The 24,094-nt window shown below is 47.1% G+C and overlaps 1 protein-coding gene across 1 annotated transcript in view; it reads left to right on the top strand.

The window, feature by feature from the left end:
- LOC131266891 (uncharacterized) overlaps nucleotides 1-24,064 on the top strand; it is a 34,824-nt gene extending 10,760 nt beyond the window's left edge. The window contains exons 6-18 of the mRNA XM_058269572.1: nucleotides 11,203-11,414; nucleotides 12,452-12,587; nucleotides 13,632-13,687; nucleotides 13,773-14,560; nucleotides 14,786-14,844; nucleotides 15,367-15,680; nucleotides 16,401-17,940; nucleotides 18,013-18,292; nucleotides 18,362-18,488; nucleotides 20,728-21,624; nucleotides 21,978-21,992; nucleotides 22,622-22,863; nucleotides 23,127-24,064. Coding sequence (XP_058125555.1) covers nucleotides 11,203-11,414; nucleotides 12,452-12,587; nucleotides 13,632-13,687; nucleotides 13,773-14,560; nucleotides 14,786-14,844; nucleotides 15,367-15,680; nucleotides 16,401-17,940; nucleotides 18,013-18,292; nucleotides 18,362-18,488; nucleotides 20,728-21,624; nucleotides 21,978-21,992; nucleotides 22,622-22,863; nucleotides 23,127-23,340 — 4,880 coding nt within the window. The 3' untranslated portion in view covers nucleotides 23,341-24,064. The remainder of the gene's footprint in view (nucleotides 1-11,202; nucleotides 11,415-12,451; nucleotides 12,588-13,631; nucleotides 13,688-13,772; nucleotides 14,561-14,785; nucleotides 14,845-15,366; nucleotides 15,681-16,400; nucleotides 17,941-18,012; nucleotides 18,293-18,361; nucleotides 18,489-20,727; nucleotides 21,625-21,977; nucleotides 21,993-22,621; nucleotides 22,864-23,126) is intronic.
- Nucleotides 24,065-24,094: the final 30 nt, after the last annotated feature.

The raw sequence follows: 24,094 nt of genomic DNA, 5'->3' as shown, positions 1-24,094 counted from the left end.
TATCCAATGCACGCATTGAGAACCTGGCCTCATGTTCGTTCTTAAACCACTTTTTATCTAATCTTGCCTTCAACTGCTACCCCCTCTCTCCCTCTTCAGTTTTTATTCCTACAAGCTTACACGAGAGCTTGTTGTACCGCGTATATCGGTCTAGCCTTTGCGCTTGAACTTCGGTGCAATTCGTGTAGATCTCGGTGTTTTACGGACCGGAAGTCGCACCGTGTTAAAATTGATTACTTTATACGCCAGGCTGTGCTCTCAGGCGCACTCTCCCTGACCGAAAGTGAAGCCGCGCACCGTACAACAATGTTCCGAAGTGGGGCAATTTTCCCAGCACCACGCCTCTACCCCTGACCTTCACCGTTGAAGCTGTGTGTGAGCGAAGGGAATAAAAAAAAACGTCGAAGGGTCGGTTCCGGCGGTCGAATTCACTTCCGCTAGTCGGACCGAGTGATCATAAATTACTTTCGCAAAAATGTGTCACTCTCCGGGTGAGGCACCGTCGAGATCATGCATTCAACAATTGGAAAAGGAAGGAGTTCGACGGTGCTGGAAAAAATAAACACACCACAACGGAACATCGGTTTCAGCTCCGAGGACACTATACCATATTTTTTGCAGCTTTAGAGCTTCGTCCTTTTCCATCGACGACAACAACAACCCACGTGCTAGCCGGGAAAACGGTTCTGTTGCCCTCGGGTGGAGCAAAATCATCAAAGTGTTACTAATTGGTTCACGCGTCTTTTCACGTCGTCTGTACGATACGTTGGGATGGAATATCGTACCGCGTATGGCAAAAACAGTTTTTTCCGAAAGGATTTGAGCGAACAATTGATCATCACGGTCCGAGCATGTGTCCCATCGTGTCACGTTAACGTGTTAACGTTCTAAAACACAATTTTTCACAACACTTTCGACAAGTTCCAGTGAGTTAGAAACTGTAGTTTATCGAATTTTAAATAGTTTTACAAGCATACAACTACCTCCATTGTAAAAAATCTATTAAACCCAAGTGACGAAACAAATGTAAAATATGCATTTGGGTTGCTTTGAGATAGTTTATTTAACTTGAATTATGTTTGAGAAAACCAAGAACAAAGAAGGCATTGCTTTTGAAAGCTTGTTATGTTCGTTGACTTAAATCAATATTAGAAAAATATTTTGAATTCAAACTGTAACTTTTTTTAATATTTGCTAGATTTTCAATAATTTTAGGAGCATCGAAGTTTATTAAACATGTTTTTATACTCGGACATAACTTTCTGAACATTTTTCGCCTGAACGCCTTTCTGAATCACCCAGGAATGTTGACAAAGGCGCCAAACCGCTGAAATGGTATACTCATTGTGTTTCTGATTAATTCCAAGACAACTTTTGCGTCCCAACGGTCGATACAATCCGGCATGGATTGCTCACCGCTGGTTTCCTTGCCCAAATGACTCATCACGCAGTTTTTAAACACGGACCTCCAATCAAACGTTCGGTCATTGTTTGCTTTCAGGAGAGCAAGTATCATCTTCGATTCATCTTGCCGTTTCCTCGCTTCGACACACAATTGGGGAAGCAAACCTGTTCTTGAACTGTCTCTTGCATACACTTTATCTACCATATGGATATCTCCAGCTCGCGGTGGCTTTCAAAATGATTCTTCTACCGTGGACCGTTCGAACTGATTTCTATCCAAAAGGTCCCAAAATCGATTTCACTATCAGTAAAATCAGTGGGATTTGTTCGCCCGCCATTGGGCGTCGATTTTTATCATCCCCCGGGGACCGATTTCTTTGTCACCCTCGGTCGCGTAATGAAAATCCATTCCATCGTGTCAGAAAAGATTTGGTCCACAAACCAAAACTGTGAAAAAAACGCTGATAAACACTTTCGTCAATCGATTGATAACGGTGCATTTGGGGCGGAATGTGGCCGGTGTTTGTCATTGTTTGCCTGAACTTGAGACATCTATGTTCGGGAGGTTTATGTGCGGCCGAAGATAAGTTTCCACGCACGAACACTAACGCGAACGACGAGTGCCTGGATGGCGCTGGCGGTAATGATAATAATGATGATAGCGATGATAAGGCAATTTTGCGCAGCCCCATACCAGAAATGGGCTCCAGGGCGTGCGGAGTCGCGTCACGTGGAGCATTAAAATGATCCATCCTGCTGGACATCGCTCGGAGTGAGTTGATCGACGATACCGATCAATTTAACTAATTCCTACAATATGACTCCGATCGCCACATTACATAATACTTCAAACGGACACGATTGAACCATCAAGTCAAAGCCGACCAACTCCTGTCCCTCACCTTCCAGTATGTTTGCATACGTCGATGTACCAGACAAGATCTTCGCATCTCTCAGACACGTCCGGCGCGTAAGCAAACATAATGAAAGATGGACGCCCGAAAGGCACACACAAAGAAAGGAAAAATAAAGCTTCCCGCCTGAGTGGCACTTGTCCTTCTTAAGGTCACCGAATGGGTTGCTGAAAACGAAAGCATTCCCACCGGCAGGAAGTCAAACTGCGTAAAATCCCATTCCTCTTGAGGGACTTGGTTTCTTCTCGTGGTGTCATCCCAACACCACCATTTCGATCATTCCTTCTCTCCCTGGAGACCGTTGCCGTGAGATGTTTGGATTGCCTTTTTATGGCCAGAAACGTCGTGGACTTTGATAGGAGCGTGAGATCACATTCGCGAGAAAATCCCTGTATGAATGGATTGTGGACAAGATTTGTGAGAGAACAATCAGGTAGGGGATCATGATCCGCGATCATCTCTTGAGAGTAAACTGTGCCCAAGGATTTTCGACACCTTACCCTTTTGCATGCGAGAAGCCCATCCGGGGAGCTCTATGCTACCAACAGGTGCCCCAAAGTCCAAACACACACACACGGAAGGTGCTCCATCTTATGCGCAACTCGCGTGAGGCTCGCGGTTTCGCAGAATGGAGAAACAGAGAAAGACAGCAAGTGGAAGTGAGATCGTGTGGAGTCCGCGATTACCGCGAACGGTACCGTTCCGAAAGGGGGTGTTTGTGCCGTGTGTGTCGGTGTGTGTTTGGGAGGCCCCCACAAGCGCCACACACCGGTGCGCGGGTTCACCGATAGTCGGTTGTCGAGGGTCGGCTCAGTTCTGAACGGACGCGCGCACGATTACGGTGGCGGTCGACAACGACGACGACGACGGTGGTTCGCGGCACAACATCAAGCCCGAAAAATAAATAAAGCGAACAGTGTAACGAGGGTGAAACACCAGCGCACGGTTTAGTTGTTAAGTACCGCGAGCGAGGTAGCGCACATTCGTAGTTTCTGATAAGAGTGTCTGGCCAATACCGGTGCCCTGCGCCAAGTGTGACCTAATGAGGATATAAAGTTAAATAAAATACACCTACCCACCAGCGTATGGGACTGTGTGTGGCAATAGTGGAATGGTGGCTCTCCAGTGCGTGCGTGATAAGAGTTGTGACCACACCGTGGCACTTACTAGAAAAAATCATCATCCAAAGTAGTCCCTAACCCGGGTCGTCCATTCCTAAGGCTAGAAGTTAATAAAAATAACAATTGGACCGACATCCAATCACGCCCGGAACGAGTTCCCATCCCAAGGACATCCGGTTGCGGGAAGTAAACCCTCCCCAAAGTACCTTGCGTTTCTGATTTGATTGCATCCTTGATAGTGGCGGCAATTGTCCAGTCTGCATACACGGCTTTCCTTTCCGTTTACGTGCTCCAGTTACGCCGTGAAGGATTTATGTCCCGTTTCTTACCTTTCTTGGTGTTCGTTGGTTGTTTTGTGCACGTTTGCTGCACATTGTATTAGAGCATCCTCCCGACGAATCAATTTCACATTGCGTGGTATCAGCGAACACTCGGCTCCGTTCCCCTTTTCCCCCTTGCAATGGGCCATAAATCCTCCCCATGACTAGTGTTTTGTTTTATAATCGCCTTGCACATCGTTCCTCGGCGCTCTTCGGTCGGGTTTCACGAAATTCGGCGATAGTGACGCGGTTTCGGACGCAAATCATAAATCGCGGACGGTGCCGTAAATTGCTACCTATTGCTGTTTTGATTGATTGTGGTGCGTGTGGAGTGGAAAACCGACCGTCCTATCGGTGTGCTGTTGGAAAATAGAAACAAAATGCCGAATATCTCTGTCGGTTTGTTATCTCTAGGATCGGGAAGTTATTTTTGTAGGCTCGGAAATAGTAGATTCTGGGCCTTTTTATTACAACTTCCTTTGAGTATATTTCCACTTGAGATGAGGCATAGTTGTTTTTCATGTCATGAAACCAGACATGAATTAAATTTTCCAAATTAAATAACTCGTTCAACATTATAAAAGACTGTTAAATGGAGTGCATCAATCCTAATTGTGCCTTATGTGACTTATCAAGCAACAGGCTGTGTATTACGTCAACATAGTCACCTTTGACAAGCTGCCCCCCAAAAAGTGCCAACCTTTCCCCATTGATTGGCCAGGACATCTTCTTCTGCACGTGTGCCACACTCCACCGCAACCTGGTCACCGCGTAACCAACCCAATTGGATAATCTTTAGTGAAGCATGAGCCTCCAATGGCTTTTATTTCCCAATTAGTGACCGGCATCGAAAAAAAACATCGTGCTCGTGTAGGACAGGTGAAAAGATGGCCACCGAGATTGAACCAGTTGCTCGGGTGGAAAGTTCAATCGGTGGAAAAGTTAGCCAAACGTTGCCCAACGTCGCCGGCAAATCAAACCGAAATCGAAAAGCACTCGATACAGCTTATGAATAAGTTATCATGAACATTTTTTTTTTTTTGACAGTTGGGAAAGCATCTCTCCCCGTCGGTTGGGGTTGGCCTTATCACTGTTGTGTGTGCTTTTTGCTTGAGTTTTACACCAACTCTTTTCCTTCTTCCCTTTACCACCGGCGATTGTGGAAGAAACTTGTCTTAAAACCTGTGCCTGATTAGCAATTTAACAATCATCAACCTCACACCTCATTTCTATGGGTAGGAGGAACCTTTCCTTTTCGTTGCACGCTGCATGCTCTGTGTCCCCCTGGCCGAGGTTCAGAAAGTTCCATTCACTTCCATTTTTTCGTGGTTTTCAAAAAGACTCTTTTCAGCTTTCTAGCCTATAGAGATTTCCCGTCAGTTTTGTGTTTCTTTCTTTTGCTCTCGACGTCGGAAGGAAGTGAACTATGACTCCAAATGTGGCAGATTAATTTAATACCGCACACGAGCACGATGATACGGTTCAATTACTATTCATTTTATAGTCGAATGTTAAGTTCTCTGTTTTTATGCCTCTTTTTTTGGGGAAGTGGGAAGAACGCATTCATAAAAATTCATTGGTAAAAAACGCTTCGAAAAGACGAAAGTTTCAGACGGTAAAGAATCTACCTATGTTTGAAGCGAGGGTTGGCATGCAATTAATGCCACACTCGAAAAGAATTTGTTGAGAAATATGATTTATAGTGGTTCTTATAACTCCAAGGATTAATTATTTCAAACGTCTAAGTTACACAAAGTTCTAGTATAAAGTGTATACAGTGAGCGCTAGAAATTAACAGTGTAAGCAAAACCTTCCAGTGCCGTTATCGTCATCCATAATATCTACGGCATAAAAACGATATCCTACTCCCGACCCAGACAGCGCCACCTTTATGTTTAATCCCTTTGAAATCCCCCGATATCTTAAGCCTCATTTTCGGCCTCCGAACAAACCCGACCGCCACGCAATCCTACATTATAATCCGCTCCGGGATTTTAGCGGTTTAGTTTGCGGAGATGTTCCTTTTTTTCGCCTCGAACTGTTCCCGGTGTGGGCGCTATGAACATTCAATGTGCAAAGTTGAAAGTAAACACCACCAGCAAACCAATCTTATCAGCTAGCGACCGAATCAAATCTAATCTTATCGCCAAGTGCAAGCACGGGAACAGAGTCGAAAATTGAACTAGACATGGAAATGTTTTGCATGGATGAGATGGGAACCCGGGGGCAGCATCACACTGAATTTAGCAAGACTTAAATCACTTCCAATGCCTTCATCGGCGAACAAGGCACAAGGTGTCGCGAAATATTTCTTCCCACACCAACTTGATGGGAGTTTTCCCAGCTCCAGGAGAACACCACCGGCTGAAGCCACCGATGAATGACAATGAAACTTTTCCAATAATCGCATCGAAATGCCGCCGGTGAACTATCGGCTCGCAACATCTTCGCTCTCGGCTCTCGGCGAAATTTAATTAAGTTGTGCTGATGCAGGGTAAAAACACTTACCATAGGCAAAAACCCATGTCGACAAGACGCGAACCACGGCTTAAAGCGGGACAAAAACTTCACCATCATCATCACGGGACGCCAGAAGAAACTTTGGATGGAAATTAGGGACTGCTTTGGATGAACACTTAAAAACCCAACCCAAAAAAAATCGATCCATTTTGATCGTCCAAGTGCGCGAGTGCTTCGAGTTGATTTGCAATTTATTTCCGCATCCGGCGTAAATGTTCGAAGTGTTCCAATTCGAAACGGTTCGGAATAGAAGTGGTAAATCAATTCTATACATTCCCACGCAGCGTTCGGTAAGAGGGCAGTGAACAGGTTGTGATTGGTCGTGGTGTGTACTGATTGTGATAAAATAGTTCCTTGAGAAGAATACATTTAAGAAAGCGTCAAGATGGAAGTGTGCAGCTGCTCGATGCTAAGCTACTATCTGTTCACCGCTGTCACCTCGTATGTGATCGTCCACATCATCCAAGTTGTGCTAGGTAAGCAGTCGGTTCGATATTCCATTACTTCGCGAGTATAATTACAAACATGACTTTGTCTGATAACATATTTTAATAATTAAATACATAAGATCTATGGTCTAAAACCTCTGTTATGCTATGACTGAAACATTGACCAACAAAGTTTGTTATTTGATTTTCTCAATCGAAGCCATCTATGATGCGCAATCAATCAATCTTGCCAATGATTGATGTAAATGACGAGGTCGATTTTCTCCTCACTAATTCGTCATCTTTAATTTACACCGCCTCTTGATGGTGACATTCATATTTAGAAAATGACAAATATACCGCTTACAAATGCAAACACCTAAAGACCGTAACTGACACGTTAATTTTAACCGTTAAACTGGTAAACGATTAGAGTGGAGTGCAACCCGTGTGGCCGAGGTGAAAAAGAAACAGTTTATCGGTACCGATTGCAAGGCCACCGGCTAAAAGCTGTTTACCTTTTTCGGCATAAACATCGTAATTTAACGGCATAAATGCGTCGCAAAGTTGCATGGCAAATTTTGGTTCTAGCACTGTGTGAAGTGTCGTTTGGGCGCGCTGCAATACGGTGACCTAAAAAATGAGAAGGACACCACGAACGAGTGCGTCCTTTGGTTGAATATGCTTCTCAAACCATTGGCAACCGAAGGGAATGCTTTCCCCCGATTTTCACACAGCCCTACCGCTTACCTTCGCTGGTGTTACGCCACACGCGCGTGGCGGCTACAAATTCATCCTCAACGTTAGCCAATTGTATTAGTTTCCCTTTCGAACGACAGAAATAATCAAGGAAAGGAAAGTTTCGAAGCCTCCAACCGCACGCGAAATGATGCCGTGGTTTGATGCGAATTCCGGTTGAAGCCATCTTCACGCCATTCTCTTCTCGGAACCGCCGGCCAATCGGTCATGGATGGTTCGGCCGTATCGTGACATAATGGTTAAATACGAACACTTCCTACTTCCTGCTCCGCGGAAAGCTGGATAATGACATTAGACGGTAGAAATGCGATTTTTTTTGGCTTATCATAGTTTCCGCAGGCAACCAAGGACAGATTTGGAATTTTATCACCTGTTTTGAAGTCGAATGTGTAATGTGACATAAAAGATAAAACGGAAACTATTTCTCATAATTAGCTACCGTATCTTACATTCCTCGATACCAAGGCTCTGAAGCTCACTTTTATCATAACATGTATTTAGATAATCCGCACAAACACTGCAGACATTCTATAAGAGAAGAGATAAATAAATCGATAAATTTCGGTCGCAAATTCCTTAGATTTTATAGCACTGTCTTAACGAAGCCTTCGGCACTCTTTCTTGTGAGTTAAATTCACAAAAAAACCCAATGAAACTAGAAAATGAAATAGATTTGCAGAACGTGACGTATATTTACATTTTAACATAGGGGCGAAAAGAGATACCAAGTTCGGGGTATCAATCGCAAAGAAAATTGCTGCAGTGAGATCGTTATCTCATATCTTACCCGACCGTCGATTAAGACCGTCGCCTGCTGAACTTGACACCGGCGTGGCGCAACAACCTGGCGCCCTCGAGGGCTCACCTTTCGTTCTTCAATTTCGCGACCTTCATGCCCTTCACGGCGCAGTCAAATTGAACGGTGCGCGTTACGTTGCAACCAACCCGTCCTCGCCAGCCGCGTCTTAATTTCCCTGCAACGGCCATGCAATCATAATTGCCTTGGACCTCGTCCAGTGCAATGGGTTTTTTTATTTATCTTCCTCCCATCGGAGGAACAGGTTTCCAACAACCGAGCACTGCATGATGAAGGTCGTACCGAAGGACGGATCGCAATTTTTGCTATTTCGATCAAAATGAATCTATAGTTTCCCAGTTTAATGGCATGGTGTCGATTAAAAGGAGCTATATTACAACATGTTTTTATCATCCAGTGATTCTTAATTCAATTGCGATTTTTAAAATCCCTCGGTGTCAATACTTTTACTATTTCAGGCTCGAAATATATGATTATTGATTTTAAAAGTTGTATTCTTGAAAAACCTAATGAAGTGCGATGTTTTTTTTTTTTGTTAATATTTGATACAAATACAATTTTATTCAATGTTATACAATAAAAACAAGAAATGTTTTAATCCACTTTTTCCATTTAATTAACCGTCAAAAGGTGAGACCTTCATTGCAACAACCTGTTTGCGAAGTTGGTCCTCCTCTCATTGTGATTACAATCTAAACTACATTGCTAAGACAAGTGTAATTATTTTTCTTGTCTTCAAAATCAATTACTCTATCGAAATCGAATGCAAGCTTCCTCAAATCGAGCGTATAAATCGGGCCCATTCGCTTTCTGGTTGCCTCGAGCATGAAAAAGCGGCGCTATGCAAATCGCACCGGTTTCCCCGGCGCGGCGTTCCCAGTACGACAAAAGGAAGATCACCCGCGCCCAACCGTCCGTCCGTCGGGGGGAAGCATGTTTGTCGACCTGCAGTCATGTGGAAAACACGCAATCTTGGACCCACTTTCCAGCGGGGTTCCCTCCGCCAAAAGGCAAGTGGTGTAAGCAATGATAATTTGCGTGATTAATCGAAACGAAACGGACGCTATCGTCGGCGGGAGGAGAGGAGGGGGCCAGTTTGTTCGGAAGTCAAGGCCTCCAAAGTTAGCTAGAGGAAGCTTAAGGGGTTTCCTTCTCGGTCGGTATCAGTTTGCAAACCGCTGGACCGCGCGCTGGTTGGTGGTTCCTTGTTGTTTGGGTTTGTTATTTTTTTACCCCCCCCCCCCCCAAACTACGTGCCAAAGGTACGAGCCACCGGTGTTTTTGTGTTGAAGATTTTGGTTTCTGTTTTGTTTTTGCCTTTCCGACGCACGACATTGCCTATGTTTATGGCTTCTTTTTCGTTTTTTTCCCCCAACCACCCGGATTAATTGCTGTTTTTCGCAATCTGTGCGAGAAACCACTAAAAAAATGCTCAATTCGCGCACGCTACCTAACACAGATCTTTGACGTCGTAGCGGATGGTCATTGCGGGGTTTGGCGCTTTATTTCCCGTGAAATCATCTTCCGTACACTTCACGTAAGCAGCATGGTGATTAAGACTATTCTTCTCTTTTTGCATGTTTGCCAACAAATGGTTTGTTACTTTGCCATCTAATTTGTTTTACTTGAATTGTTTCTCGTTTTACTTTTTACACAAATATTAGGTAAATTTGTTTTACTTAGTTTCTACTAACTTAAAAAAAATGAAAAAAAGCTTTTTAAAACAGAAAAACATATTTGAAGAAACGTGCAAAAATGCATAATTTCTTCTGTACAATTAGTTTAGTCGCGAACGTGGAGACAAAATAAAATGTTTCCAAACAGATCGTACAAAATTTTGCCTTCCGTTAAATTGAATGCAATTAAATTTTTTATTTATCTCGACGCTGTTGACGTAATTCGCAGCGTCGACAAGTCGTGACGTTGTTCACAACACACATTGCTTCGCACAACAACTGCACTTTCATTTGGCAATTTGTTCAAGTTATATCAAAAGAGGCATCTTATGAACGGAAACATTTTCAAAAGCTCGATTGTTCGGCTCTTCTCTTAGTACGGCGCGTGTTAGTCAAACACATTTTACACATGCGACCCGCTGAACCGAGCTTGTCGATCGACTGCCTTTATGATCGTCATCATCAGCTAGAGAACGGCTGATCACCTGAGAGTGTTCTAACCAGCTAAGCAACCTCCTCATGACCAGTACCTCGTCCGTTGCAGTAATTACTTGCCCCGGTACTGCGAGGCAAAAAAATACCCTTAACGAGCTTAAAATAACCTTTGCTTCGTTTGGAACTGGATTAAGCGGTCGATCCTCGGGGCGAATCTGCATGTCACTCGCAGCTACAAGACGGAACCGGTTACTGCTGACCTCTTCGCATCTTGCAAAGAACATTAGCATTACATTAGTGTTGAAGAAAGCGATCGCAGGTTAAGGAGAAGAAAAACCTCTTGTCTCTTGGACTCTAAGCGTATGACGAAAACCAACTGATGATTTTAACACCGACCGTAGCTTGAGTAGCCTCTGATGACGATGATGATGTACTTGAGATGTGTGTTAGCCCTTGGAAAACCGGCGTGACCTCCGCCACTGAGTGTGAAATCATTAATTGCATCCCATTACAGCACGTGTTTCAGCAACAATTACTCATTCACTAGGGCTTTCTATACACACACACACATTATATCTCTCTCTTGCTCTATTCTACCTTTGTGGCATGAGAATCACTTTATCACTCTATTCGTTACGCACGTTCTGTTCAATTAGTCGTTCACTATCTATTTTTAGCGCATGGCTTCTTAGTACTCCTGTCAAAGATTTTCTGGGGATAGAGCCTATCCATTTCCCTAGTTCACTCGAGTCGTCCTAGTGCCTACTTGATTAATAAAAATGTACCTTTTTTGCCACCCGCCCACTAGATCTACCACTATGGGAAGGTCAACAGCAGCATCACAGCCCGAGCGACCAGCACTTCGAGCTGAAGCGACTGATACAGAAGATCCTGGAGGAGATCGCTAAGCTGCCGGAGCTGCTGAACCACAGTGGCCTCCCGCTACGGCCGGAAGAACATTTGCCGTACTTCGATCCGAAGAAGTACGAACAACTGGTTGCCACTGCGGTGCTCAACAAGGTAGGTAGTCGCTAGTCGTCGTAGGCCCGTAGACAAGTTCCCGTTGGCAATCGAATTTGGAGCACTGGGGGTTACCTGCACGTCATCTGCGTTGGGAAGTGAAGTGTTAACTTTCGACCCCAAAGTAGATTACCGTATAATCCCCCGGTCGACCGACTGACCGATTAAGAGGGTGGTAGAGTGTATGGATAATCGATTTCCTGAAGGAAACGCCTCCATTCTGGTGAACCTGATGTGACACTGAAGACCATCTGGTTTGGCGAGCAAAGACGGCAAACAATGGACCAGAGTAAGAGCAACATTTGCTTCGAAAGGTATGATTAGAAACTACAGCTAGTGCGACCTCGGACAATACTCATTCAAACAGGGAACACGCCAGGGAAGCAGGTGCCACCGTTCGCAACAGTGACACTTGTACGGATTCCTCTTCGGTCCTCGTGGCGCACCACGGTGACAGACAGACAGAACCCAACGGAGAACCGAACGGCCGAAGGCAATCGACCATCGCCCGAAGGGGCTACGTTTCTTGACGAATTTATCTAGCGTTCACTTTCGGCAGAAATCAATCGAGCTCTCAGTTACGATTTGTCCCTGCCCTGGAGCAGACGATGTTCAGTTCTAGTTGTTGTGATCTAAACAACACACAGTGCGGTGGCCTTCGAAACGTCCAAGAGACTGTGATGCAGGCGAAAGATTGCTTTTTGTAACGAGATTTTATCAATAGACGCACCACATGAAAAGAGTGATAAGCGTGTGTAGTTGTTGTGGGCTGTGAAGTGTTTCCATCGCTAATTGAACTTGTCCCCTGTGAGTGAGGAACAGAAGAACTCTATTTCCGTAACTCACATATCAAACTTTTTGCATCTTGGTGTAACGTCTTGTGTCAGTGCCCCCCAAATAAGAGACACGTACCAAAGTGTCTTCAAGTACTCGGTAGCAGTTTTCTTCAGCGTCAGATGCAATGCTCAGTGTGCTCACGGTTGCCATCGGGTTGATCTATCTGTACTTCGTGATCGAATATTTTCTTCTCGCCCCAGGTGGTGGACGACTATCGGAATCCGAAAAACTTCCCTAGTGCCGGTGACGTGGCAGCCAAACCGTACTACGTTGCAGGTGGTGGTGGTGGTGGTGGTGGACCGGTCGACGTGAACCACAATCAGCTGACGGAAGGAGGTGAGTATGTCCACCGACGTGGACAAGCAGGAGAAGACTTACGGCTAATCGGTAAAGTGTTGGATGTGCGAATGTTCCTTCCTTCCCTGAACCTTAATGTTGCTTCTTATTGATCGTGTTCTATCGTCAATGTTTTCTGCCTCTATACCTGCACGTGAACTCTGATAACGTAAGGTACCGACTTCTCAAGTGACACGTGAACACCATCTATTCCGTTGGCCAATGCAATATCTTTCAAAGTCAATCTTACATTAGCGTCTTACCTTTTGTGCTATCGATCGTTGTTCCAAGAACGGACGGACGATTTTAAAATTGATCCAATTATGTGACTTTCAATTTCAATGGTTACGGTATCAGCTCTCACCACAAGTTCTGGTTACATACTAACCTCATAGCCATCGATCTTCACCTGCTCGTATAGGATCTTTTCAACACTTTCCAAAACACACACGTGTTTGGATACGGGCTGTGAACTTTTGCCCCGAAAGGTTAATCTCCGTTTGTTGACAATTCAACATTGTTCCTTTTAAGAACCAGACACTCTAGTCGACCACTGTTTACCGGGAAAGTGTATATAATTGCATTACTTCTTCCGCCAACGTTTATTTTCGTTGTGAAATGCGTGGTTCCTTCTGTTAGCAGAGAAGAAAGTGTTCTTCCTTGTTTCTTTTTGGGTAATGCAATTAGATTTCTTTGAACCACGTGCATATGCCGTCCATGTTGAGACGTTTAAGTTTTGTTTTGCCGTGATTTGTTGACTGTCCGTCTCAAGTGCAACCAAAGCGACCTAGAGCTGTTTTTTTAATGGAGTTGGAGGAAGTTTTTTGGGAAATGGTACTGCTTCCTGCAAAACAATACCAGCTCGGTCATAGGTTGTGAACTCTGCCGAACCCAACCCCCTCGGGTTCCTCTCGCTTATGCGTGCTAATGCTTTCGCTACTTTTCGAGCCTATGCTTCTGGTATCCCAATCCTGTTTCTTGATATATCCTATTTTTCTGCCTTCTTTTCCATTCCCTCTGGCCTGTCCCCTGTCCGTGCAGGAGGTAGTCACCCCAAGGGCGCGCTGAACGCGGAAGCCCTCAGACAGATGTCCGTAACGGTAAGTGACGGATGCGTAAGCTTAACGCGCAATATGTCTCACACTCCGTATCACTCGGTTCGATTCACCCGGCGGATGACTTTAGGCCGACGAGATCCTAGCACACGAGGCAGCCGCAGCCAGCTACAGTGCGTCGGGCGATCGCCGACTGTCCGATACGGACGAGTCCTACCTCAGCGACTACATCCAGCGGCACAAGGTTCCGCTGCCGGATCTTTCCGACACTACCACCGGTTCGGGGTCGGGCGCAGAAGACGACGATCTGCAGTCGCTCAAGTCGAACGCGACCGACGGGACGTGGGAAGAGAATTGGCTGTTTCGCAAGCGCCAGCTGAAAACGACCGAGTCGTCGATCGCCATGCTCGTGCCATCGCCAACGGAGGAGGTGAAGGCGCTGATCGGTGACAAGAATGCGGACGAGATCAGCGATCTCTCCGAGGCGGGCTCGGACTGCGAAGGGTACGAGTCGGATAGCAACGTGGCCCCGGAGGTCATCAAGAGTGAGGCGAGTCCACTGACGGCTGGATCGAGCAGCAAGGACGAGACGAGCGAGGGTTTGTCGTCCTCGTCGAAGCCACAGGACTCGCTGGAGGAGGAAAACTTCCCGGCCGATAGTCTCGTGTCGATCAGTTCGCTACCGGCCAACGAGGAGGCGCTGTCGGAGGCTAAAAATAGTCAACTGTTGGGGGAACAGGACCGATCCGCCGGAACCATACTCGAGGATCTGATCAGTATTGGGCCGGTGGTGGAAAAGGTGGAAACCACCAATCCCACATTGACCAATCCGTTCTTGAACGATCCATTCGAAGTGAACAACGGCGTCATTACGGATGACGTGAAGTTACTTCAACGCACCGAAGCTAGTGACAATCGGTGAGTAGCACTCAAGTCGATCTCACTCACATACACATTTACACACGAACAAAAACAATAGCGTCCTTTCCTGTCCGCAATGTAGCTTAAACCTGCAAATGCTTGCGTTTCAGTCCTTCGTCCTATGATAAATGTATGCACACGAACACTTGATCTATACTTTCACGCACTAGTAGGCTTTGGTTATCGCAAACAATACTAATTCCCTTCTCGCTTCTTTTTCAGGAGTTCCGAACCCAGCACCAACGGTCACGGAGACCGCAAAGAAATCCCAATAGATCGAGGTAAGTCATCCCGGTCGCCGCAAGTCCTACAGTTTACCATAACCCTTCGAACGACTGGCGATGCCAGGGCGACAACCCTAGCTCCGTGTAGTAACCCATAGAAGCTCAGAATAACATTGGCCATCGGGTGGGCTGCCACTGCTCACCGTCCATAGTTTGCCCTACCCTTCGAATGCACTAACCCTCTTAACCCTCACACGCCCCCTCCCTTTCCGCACACCTTTGGTATGGGAGCGTACACTATACTAACCGTAGCCTGTCTCACACCGGAATCCTCTCCCTTAACCATGTTTTCTTCAGCCGCCAACCACCAACAACAAGCTCAACAACACCATACGCATTCGAATATTTATCCATCAAATCCCGTAGCAGACAGTGTAGTAGAAACCGTAGCGACCGGACGGCCAGTGGGCCTCCCGTCGAGTAGTGTAGAAAACGGTAGTGGTGCTAGAGAAACTAATCTTACTAATAATGCCCTCGCTGGAGAGAACACTAACCAATCTGAGCGTTTGAAAACGGAAGTGCCACCACTGTTGCTGCTGGATTCTCTGTCACCGCCGGGGTCTCCGGTGCAGCAGGTCCTATCACCCCATCCGATCATGATGACGATCACCGATGTTTTCGATCGGATGGCAAGCAGTTCACCGTTGGGTGCCATTTCGGAGGAGCTTCCACCGCCGATGCTGATGGATCCGGAAGATTCCGATCCACCGTTCGGGGTTACACCGATGGAGGAATCGTTCGATCAAAACAGTTCCCCGCTGACTACGATTTCGGAGGAGCTTTCAGCGACGGTTCAGTTGGAGGACGGTGAAAAGGGCAAGTTGTCCGAAGAGGTCCTCCCGGTTGATGAAGCTGGCCCGACTGAAAAGTGTGTAGCGAAACAAGAAGAAGCTAATCAGCAACCGGATGCGTCGATATCAGAGGTCCAGGCAAAGATCGAAGATGTTATCTCAACCGATCCTTACCTTGATGATCAAGCCAAAGACATTATACCTTTCGCAAAACAATCTAATGACGATCAGGAGCCAATTGAACCGAGCTCGGTGATGGATGCAACAACTGGGGATGTTGTCTTAACCGATGATTCCCTTGAGCAATTGGTAGAGGAGCCTGTATCTACCCAAACACATTCAGAAGGAGATCCGGTATCGGTTGAACAAGGCTCGATGGAGGTTCTAGCGACTAAAGATGTCGAAAAAGAAACAGTTACTGGTTCTATTATCGAAGAACTATCTACCCCTGAAGTGGACCAACTGGTTGATGAAGCTGCCCTGGCTGAAAGGTCTGTGTCTTCCCCTGTGCGTGTGGAAGAAAACCAGCCACCGATCGATCCAACTTCTGTGGAACCTTCGCAGAACGTGTCAGTGGAAGATAACACCCTAAATGAGCAACCACAACAAAAGATTGTGTCTTCTTTGGTGCTTTCTGAAGATTTCCAGGAACCACTGGATTCCATCTCAGCTGAAGTTTTAAACTCTGGTAATGCTTCCATTGTCAATGTTTCCTTGGACGGGATATCAGAGTCTGCTGAAGAGCTGATTGAACCGATTCAGGCAACACCCGACGCTGTCCTTTCCCCAATGGATAGTATCCAGGATGATAGTGAGTATAGGACGGTATCCGAGGCGACCAACAACAGTCTCATGCTAGTCGAGTCCTTCGAGGAGCTCGGCCCGTTTAGTATGTCCGATATGCCGCACGATTCAAACAGCCTCCAACGATGCGACGAGGAGTTTAGTTCCATTGTAGAACAGAGCGAGTCCGATAATGCAGAAGAACAGGAACAGCGTCCCATCGTGACGGCACAATCATCGCCCGATTTGCTGCAGATACGGGAGACACCCCCGGCAGCGGTTTACGTGCGTGATCAGGAGCAGCGAGAGTTTTCCGAGCAACTAAAAACTCTTAACGCACCCAACGTCGTCGAAACACCGAACCGTAATCCGTTTCAGGACGAGGAGGGAGATACAGATAAACCATCACAAATCACACTCCACGCTGATCTGGTAACGTTCGACAACAATATACCGAGTCCGGAACGTAATCCTGGAATTGTGGCCGTAACGGAACAGATGCGGGCGTACTGTGAGGAACTTAAAGGCATTCTCAATCGACCATCAGCCGAGGAGGGGCTGGATGTAAAGCCAGTTGAGGAGGAATTGGATCAATGGGAAATGGTAGAACCACCGGAAGCGCTGGAAGCACTCGACGCCTTCGGAGAAGAGTTGCAACGGGCCTTGGAAGATCCTACGGTGTCGGAAGTAAGTCCATGCAAAGATCATCCAATCCGCGAATATCCTTTACTGGAACTTGAAGAACCCTTTCCGAGCCCCATTGAGATAGGAAGCCTAAGAATGGCCGAGTACAGTGAGAGTTTGAAGAATATTGAGTACGTTGAGGAAGCCCTCGCCATGGACGAGCAAGTGCAGATCATTTCCGATACTTCCGTAGAGATGGAGGAACGATCATCGGAGGCTTTCACGGTGTCTTCGCCGGAACCATCCCATCACAGCGTGACAGTACACTGTACACCTTCCATCGAGGATCCTCCCTCGCAGATGGAAGTTCCCTCGAGTGCCGATGAAGCGACTGAGTCCTTCCCCCTGCCATCAACTAGCACCGAGGAGACGATGCTGGCGTCGATCGAGTCCCGTTCGGAGTCGAAGATCGACGACACCAGCATGCCATTTAGCGACAGCGACCTTCCATCCCTCTCATCGCCACACACCACCACCACCACCATCGTGACCGCCTCGACCACAACCACCATTAACAATTGCATGTCAACTAACATCACGGATCAAGTATCGACACCTATTTGCATTAGCACCAGCACCATCGACATTGACACTAACCCCTCGAATAACACCCGTTTTGTGAGCGAACTGTCGCTCGACGTCCCACTGTCGTTGGCGGACGCACCACCGCAAACCTCGATCGTCGCTGACTCTTCGATCATTCCAGCACAAAAGACAGCGGAACAGCAGCCGACAGTGGAAAGCAATGGGCATCATACGGAAGCCGTGCCGGCGGACGGTGGTATGGACGAACAGAATCAACCGTCCCTTGACGAAGCGGACACGTTGATACCGGGTAAGATTTTCGCGACGCAAGGTGCTTCGATTTGATAGACTTAATTGTTTTAACCTGTTTTTCTCTCTCAAGGATCCATTGCAGAACGGGAACATCTGAAGTGGCGTAATGCCAAGCCGATCGCCAACAATCCGTACTCCCCGGACGCTCTGCAGCGCAGGCTCTCGGAGAAGAGCCGTCCCTCCAGTATGATCGAGATCGAGCGATTGGTCAAAAAGGATGCCGCGCCAAACGGTTCCGCCGTTGTGCTGTTGGACGATGAGGATTCTCCGAAGGAACCGGTTGACTCCGGAACGGAGAACGATCGTTCGCTGCAGTCGGTGATGGGTGGAGCTCTGTCGGAGAAGAAAAAGTAGGTTTTTTTTAATCGCTGTGTGCTTGAGTTCTTTAGTTCGTTCTTTACCCACCTTTTTGTTTGTAGGATCGGTCGGGAATATTATATCAACGATCCGGAGCGTCTCCGAGCGGGTGGAGGTGTGTTGAAGCAAACCCTCGGAGTGGAACAGAAGCAGCCGCAGCAGCTATCGCACAGTACCGACGACGAGAAAGTGAGTCATCAAACCTATTATCATCTACCGACCGATTCCTACATCATGGACAGGTTCTTAAATAACGCGTCGGCCACCGGATCGTCCTCGAGCCGCTCCCCGGTAGCTCGTTCGCCGTCCGTGCGCTCCAACCGAAGCCTCCCGCAGCACGACGCTGGCACACACCAGGGCCACGGCATCAATCCGCGCCCCTCGTCCGTCGATCTGGGCTACCAGACGAAAACACCGTCCGCCGCTGGCAGTGACACGGCCGCGGCGGTCGACATACCGGCACACATTATCGCCCAGTTTGAGCAGGAAACGCTGCACAACGACTACAAGCGGGACAGCTTCCGGGCACGGCACGCCACCACGCGCCACTTTGTCCTGAATCCCATCTTTGACGAGCAAACGTCTTCGCCCGGTCCCGATGCGTCCTCCTCGCGGCGGGGGACCGGGGCCGAACGAAACCTTACCGCTCCCCGTAAGCCAGCACCGTCGTCGTCGGACAGCAGCGTGCCGACGCAGGTGCTGGCGGGGCCCGTGGTCGAAACGGTATTCACCGACCTCTGCACGCTACGGCGCAGTGCGAGCGTGAAAAACCGAATCGAACAGTTTTCCACCTTTCCCGCGATCCGCCGGGCGGATAGTCAGCGGTCGACGTTGAGTAAATGAGCGAAACTTTCGGCGAGACGCAGCAGGCCACGAGAGGAAGCAATTGTGCAATGGCTACTAAGCAGTTCTATTCAGTGCCAACAAAACCAAAACTCACATTCGTTGTTGTTTTCGCAGGATGATAGTGGTCGTTTATCATCCTCCGGATGAAACTTTTAATAAGATTGTTTTTAAGACATTGATTTTATCTTTAAGCAAATGTTACATTCTATTTTAACTCATACGGGAGTACGTGGATAGTTTTAAGCCATATTCAAAGAGACCGCAGTAGGCCGATAGTAAAACAACAGACACGCATGTGACCCGAATCATTCCGTACAGCAAATACACGAAAGCAAACATTTCCATAACATTTGGTCCATCTCCAGCCACCGAATAAGCAGCAAAATCATAATGGGTGTGTTAACCTCAAAGGAACCGTTTCTGAGTGGAATTGGAATGCGTTGTCCCTCGTGCCATTGTTCATTTCGTTTGTTTCGTTTGTGCCTGATGTTGGGGAGGTTCGTGCTAGGCGTGCCTGGCGCGCGTTTGGCAGATGCCCGTCGAGTGTTGTGTCTTGGTGTGGAGTTTCTTCTTGCAGACACTGACAACAGAACACGTGACACAGAACACATAACTCAGACGCTCAGGGAACACACAAACCGTCGCCACAAGAAACACGATCGAAGCGGAGCGAATTGCGCACATCCGTTGGCGACACCGTTGTTGTCCCAATGGAGGGCGCGTGGGGAGGGTAAGTTTTCGTTCCGTTGTCCTTGTCCAATGTCCTCTCGCACATCCTCGTTGATCCGGTGGTGTTGTAACATTTTTATTCATATATGTCGCACACACCTAACGACAGCTTAAGCATTAACTTTGGCCCTCATGCAACCCCATAAACTGTTGTTGGTGATTGTTGAAATATACTCCAACCTTTTCCATCCGTATGCATTTAGAATGTGGTTGGGACAGGAGGGTACATTACTCGTAGAAGGAATCGTAGTGTTAGTTAAGCGACATAAGGATTCATTCATTTCATCGACGGGCTACAAGTTAACCACAGGGAACACATGGTACAAAACACCGTAACACCGACACTAATGACGGGCATCACCAAGCAGCATCATTCCAACCTCAGCAACAGCCATCCAACAACATCACAAACGAACCCTGCCTGCGCCAAGTTGTCCGCCGTTCGGTGGTCGGGGGAGCCGGGAGTAAGAACTAACCAATCCAAGCTCAACTAAGAAAAGGCGGAAAAACGCGTATCAAGGAATCGGCAACGGAAGGAAATGGCAAGATGAAAAGTGGCAACATTCGAATCGAAAAAAGTGAGCAGATTCCTCGATACGGTTTTCAGGTGTGGAAGGAACCTGCAGCTACCCATAACGAAGGCATATAGACACATTTTTAACTCCTCCGTAGTGGACGTGGAGGTGGAATTCCATTAACGGCGTAATTAATACTCTCTATGCGATGGTGAACAAATGCTACCTTACTAATGAACGACCAAGCTCCATTATTGTGTACTAATTAATTAATCGTTAAATAGTATAAAAAAGTTGAAAGGTTGTCAACCATTAACAATTTCCCACCTTTTTTACAGTCACTGCTTCTCGCCCGCAACGTGGATGATGGTGAATCAAACCAGCTGAAGTTGGCACCCGGTTCCGGAACCTCTCTGTCTCGTTCGAGTAGCTTCGGTAAACCACGTGATCCCGGTGCGGAGAACGTCTTTGCCGCCCGCCCAGTACAGGTCACATCGGACGATCCCATCCTGAAGAAGGGGGGCACCAAGGTGAACCACCTCAGTACGGCGGCTCGTGAAGCTTTCCTCGTACCCGTCGAGCCGGAACCGCACGGATCGCTGATCAGCTCGTCGTCCGAGGTGAGCATCAACTCGCCAACCTCGTCCTCGGGAGCTCGCCCGGAACTGGACAGCTTGACCTACAGCGAAGACTCGGACGTGACGCGCATCTACGATCTGACGACCGGTGAAGCGAAGGTGTTCCGTTCCGGGGTGCCCGCGCAATCCGAAACCATCCTACAGATCCTACCTCAGCTACCGAGTCCGGTGCATCGTGCGTCAGCATGCCCTAGCCCCGCTCAAGCGCCCTCTCTGACGGCCAAACCTTCGAGCCCGATCGGTGGTCAGGACGAACGAGGCTTCCTACGGCCGGCGCAGTTCGCGGTCAAACCTCTCTCCCCGGAAACGATCAAGTTCTTCGCACCGAAGCGAAAACTCAGCTTCACCGGAAGCAGCTCGAATTTGGCCACCGGTGAGGGGACCAAGACCCCTGCCACTAGCAGCCCCGGGCACACGATGCACTCGTCGCTGCACATCGATTTCCCGGCGACACGTGCGACGAACGGAAGCGAGTTTTCCATCATCGAAAGGGACGTGATCGACGTGCTGCCATCGGTCAAGGAGCTGGCCAAGTGCTACAGTGGAAGCTGCAGTGAGGTATCCACGATGCCACCGAAACCACTCTACAAACCACGGGTAGGTGACCGGGGGGATATATATATCCGGTGGATGTTTTAACTACGCGGATATTTATTCCTAGCTTTTCTAGAGTAGAACTTAGTTCCTTAGGTAAAACTTTTTGCGGTTGGTGGACATCAGTGGGAGTTAGTCTGTCAGCAAGGGTGTTCTATCAAGGATATCCAAACTGGAACCTTAGCTCCACCCCGCTTTTTTTCCTCCAGCAAGTGAATCTTTCGTTACCCTTTTCTCACCTCTTGTATTTCTTTTTTATTTCCCCTAAAATCGCAAAACACACACGTCGGATTGTGTGTCTTTGATTTGACTTTTTGTTTATGATGATGGTGATGCTATATGATGGCATATAAAAGGTCAAGCTTAGAAAGGTAATGTACCAGTATATGGCGCTGAAAAGCCACGCTCTCTAACCATCATGTTCGCTCGCTATCGTTCACGCAATCGTTCTTTCTCTCCTCCTGTAGTGCATGTTTTGTGTGTGTGTGAATGTGGCATTTAGAACATTTATGTTTCAATCTACACAAATTTAAAATAACACACAACCGATCATGAGCAGTGAACAATTATAAACATTTATTGAAAGCTAAAAAGATGTTTTGCATTGGTAAAGATGTACCGTAGGAGAACATGTGTAATGTAACCTCAAATACATAACACTGAATGAATGTGTAATTTTTTGTGACTCATTTTCTTACCATGTTTTAAATAAAATAAAATTTAAAACACACACCTACAATACATGCACCCAAACAGGCAGACGTACTACTACAAATACACAGATCAAACCGTGTGTCCCGTGAATTAACCACGTAACTTACAACCCACAGGAACTAACAATGTCCTTCCCGCATCATCCATTTGGGAACTATACTTCCCGTTCGCCACGTGTAGTGTGACATTGCATGATGTGTTTTGGAATCATTCGATTTGTGATCTTCATTTGAATGCATGATGAAATTCGACGACGGTACTAATCGGATCATTGTTTCGTGCCTAGGACTTCCTACGCCAGTCTTCGGATGTGTTGAACGAGGACGGTAGCTCCGGTGCGATGCCGGACGCGGGCACGAAAGGACAGCGGCAGTACAGCAGCACCAGCAGCATCGCGGTGCGGGACGAGATTCGGGAAATTCGAAAGATCAACCTGGAAGCGTACCGGCAGCAGTCGACGTTCTACCCGATGGCGCCTGGCCACAGCATCACGGCCCGCAGCCTTTCCAAGCAGATCCGTGAGCATAAGTACGTCGTCGATCGGACGGGCTCGGGCGGGGCGTACTTTAGGCAGTAGAAGTAGCTGGTAGAATAGGACGCTTAAACTAGTTTAGAACTTAGTGTGATAATGGTTTTGTGTGTGTGTGTGTTTTAGATGTAATCCGTGCCGGCGGCCATACGGTTGGCCGCGATAGATTGGCGCATGGCATGCGGATCCGGGCTTAACGGACTCAATGAGCTATGATGATGATGTTCTTTCTTTCCATTTTGCCCCCCTTTTTTGCAAACAGGACCAACGTTACCGATGACCACAAGGTGGGCCAGCACGAGGAACTGCCCGGTAGCAATGGTGGAAATGGTGGTGGTGGTGGTGAAGGTGATGGTGTTGGTAGTGGAATCGATGGTGGCCATGCGTCTCCGGAGCGTCCTAGCAGTCCCGTGTTTTTGCCGGGTCATCTGAAGACCAGTATAGAGTTTTTCGAAAGCCTCAGGAACAAACCGTAAACCCGGAGGGAAAAAAAAGTGATCGGAAGAAACAAAAAGTGAGGAGAGCTGCCGTCTCTGCCAGCTTCCCCTTTCCCCTGCCAAGGGAATATCTCTTCAGTCGTTGTGCCATTCAAATGTCGTCGCAAAAAAAAAATCGGTAATCCACTCTGGAACCAGACAACCCCGGGGGAGTCAGTGCGATATCATTTAGTCATGTTCGAAACCAAATTCGCACCGCCACCGGTTGTCTCGTCTTTAAGGTTTGGTAAAGGGAAGAGGCAAAAGCACCGGCCCACGGGGCGACGACATCATAATGCAAAAAAAAACCCAGTAAATTTCATATTCCTCCCGGTGATCAAACCCGAAGCAGAAACCTCCCTAGCGTAACGGTAGGATTAGGAAGGCAGACAAGGAGAGTTAATTTATTATCTGCCACGTTTTCAATACCTTCGTTTGGATATTGTTTCATCTCCACGGTGCACCTTTTTATTTTATTTTATTTTACTTTTTCCTTTTTCCTTTTTGTTTTATTTTTCCTTTTTGGTTTGTATATCAGCGTTTTGCCTTTCTATTGTTTTGCATTTATGGTTTGCCTTCTACTTTCTTTCCTATCTTTTTTTCTCTATAAGAGCTTTGTAGAAGCAATTAGTTTTCGTTCAGAATTAGTTCCTTCTCATCTTGAACAGTTAAGATGACGAAAATGGATTTGATGGAAAATAAAGCATTGAAAAATAAAAACTTACTCTCTAACCGATTTCGTTCCGAAACAAAA

Source organism: Anopheles coustani, chromosome 2 (genome assembly GCF_943734705.1).
Source record: "Anopheles coustani chromosome 2, idAnoCousDA_361_x.2, whole genome shotgun sequence".
NCBI classification, from domain to species: Eukaryota; Metazoa; Arthropoda; class Insecta; order Diptera; family Culicidae; genus Anopheles; species Anopheles coustani.
Note: the sequence above shows the minus strand (reverse complement) of the source record. Positions and strands in the feature narration are given on the sequence as shown.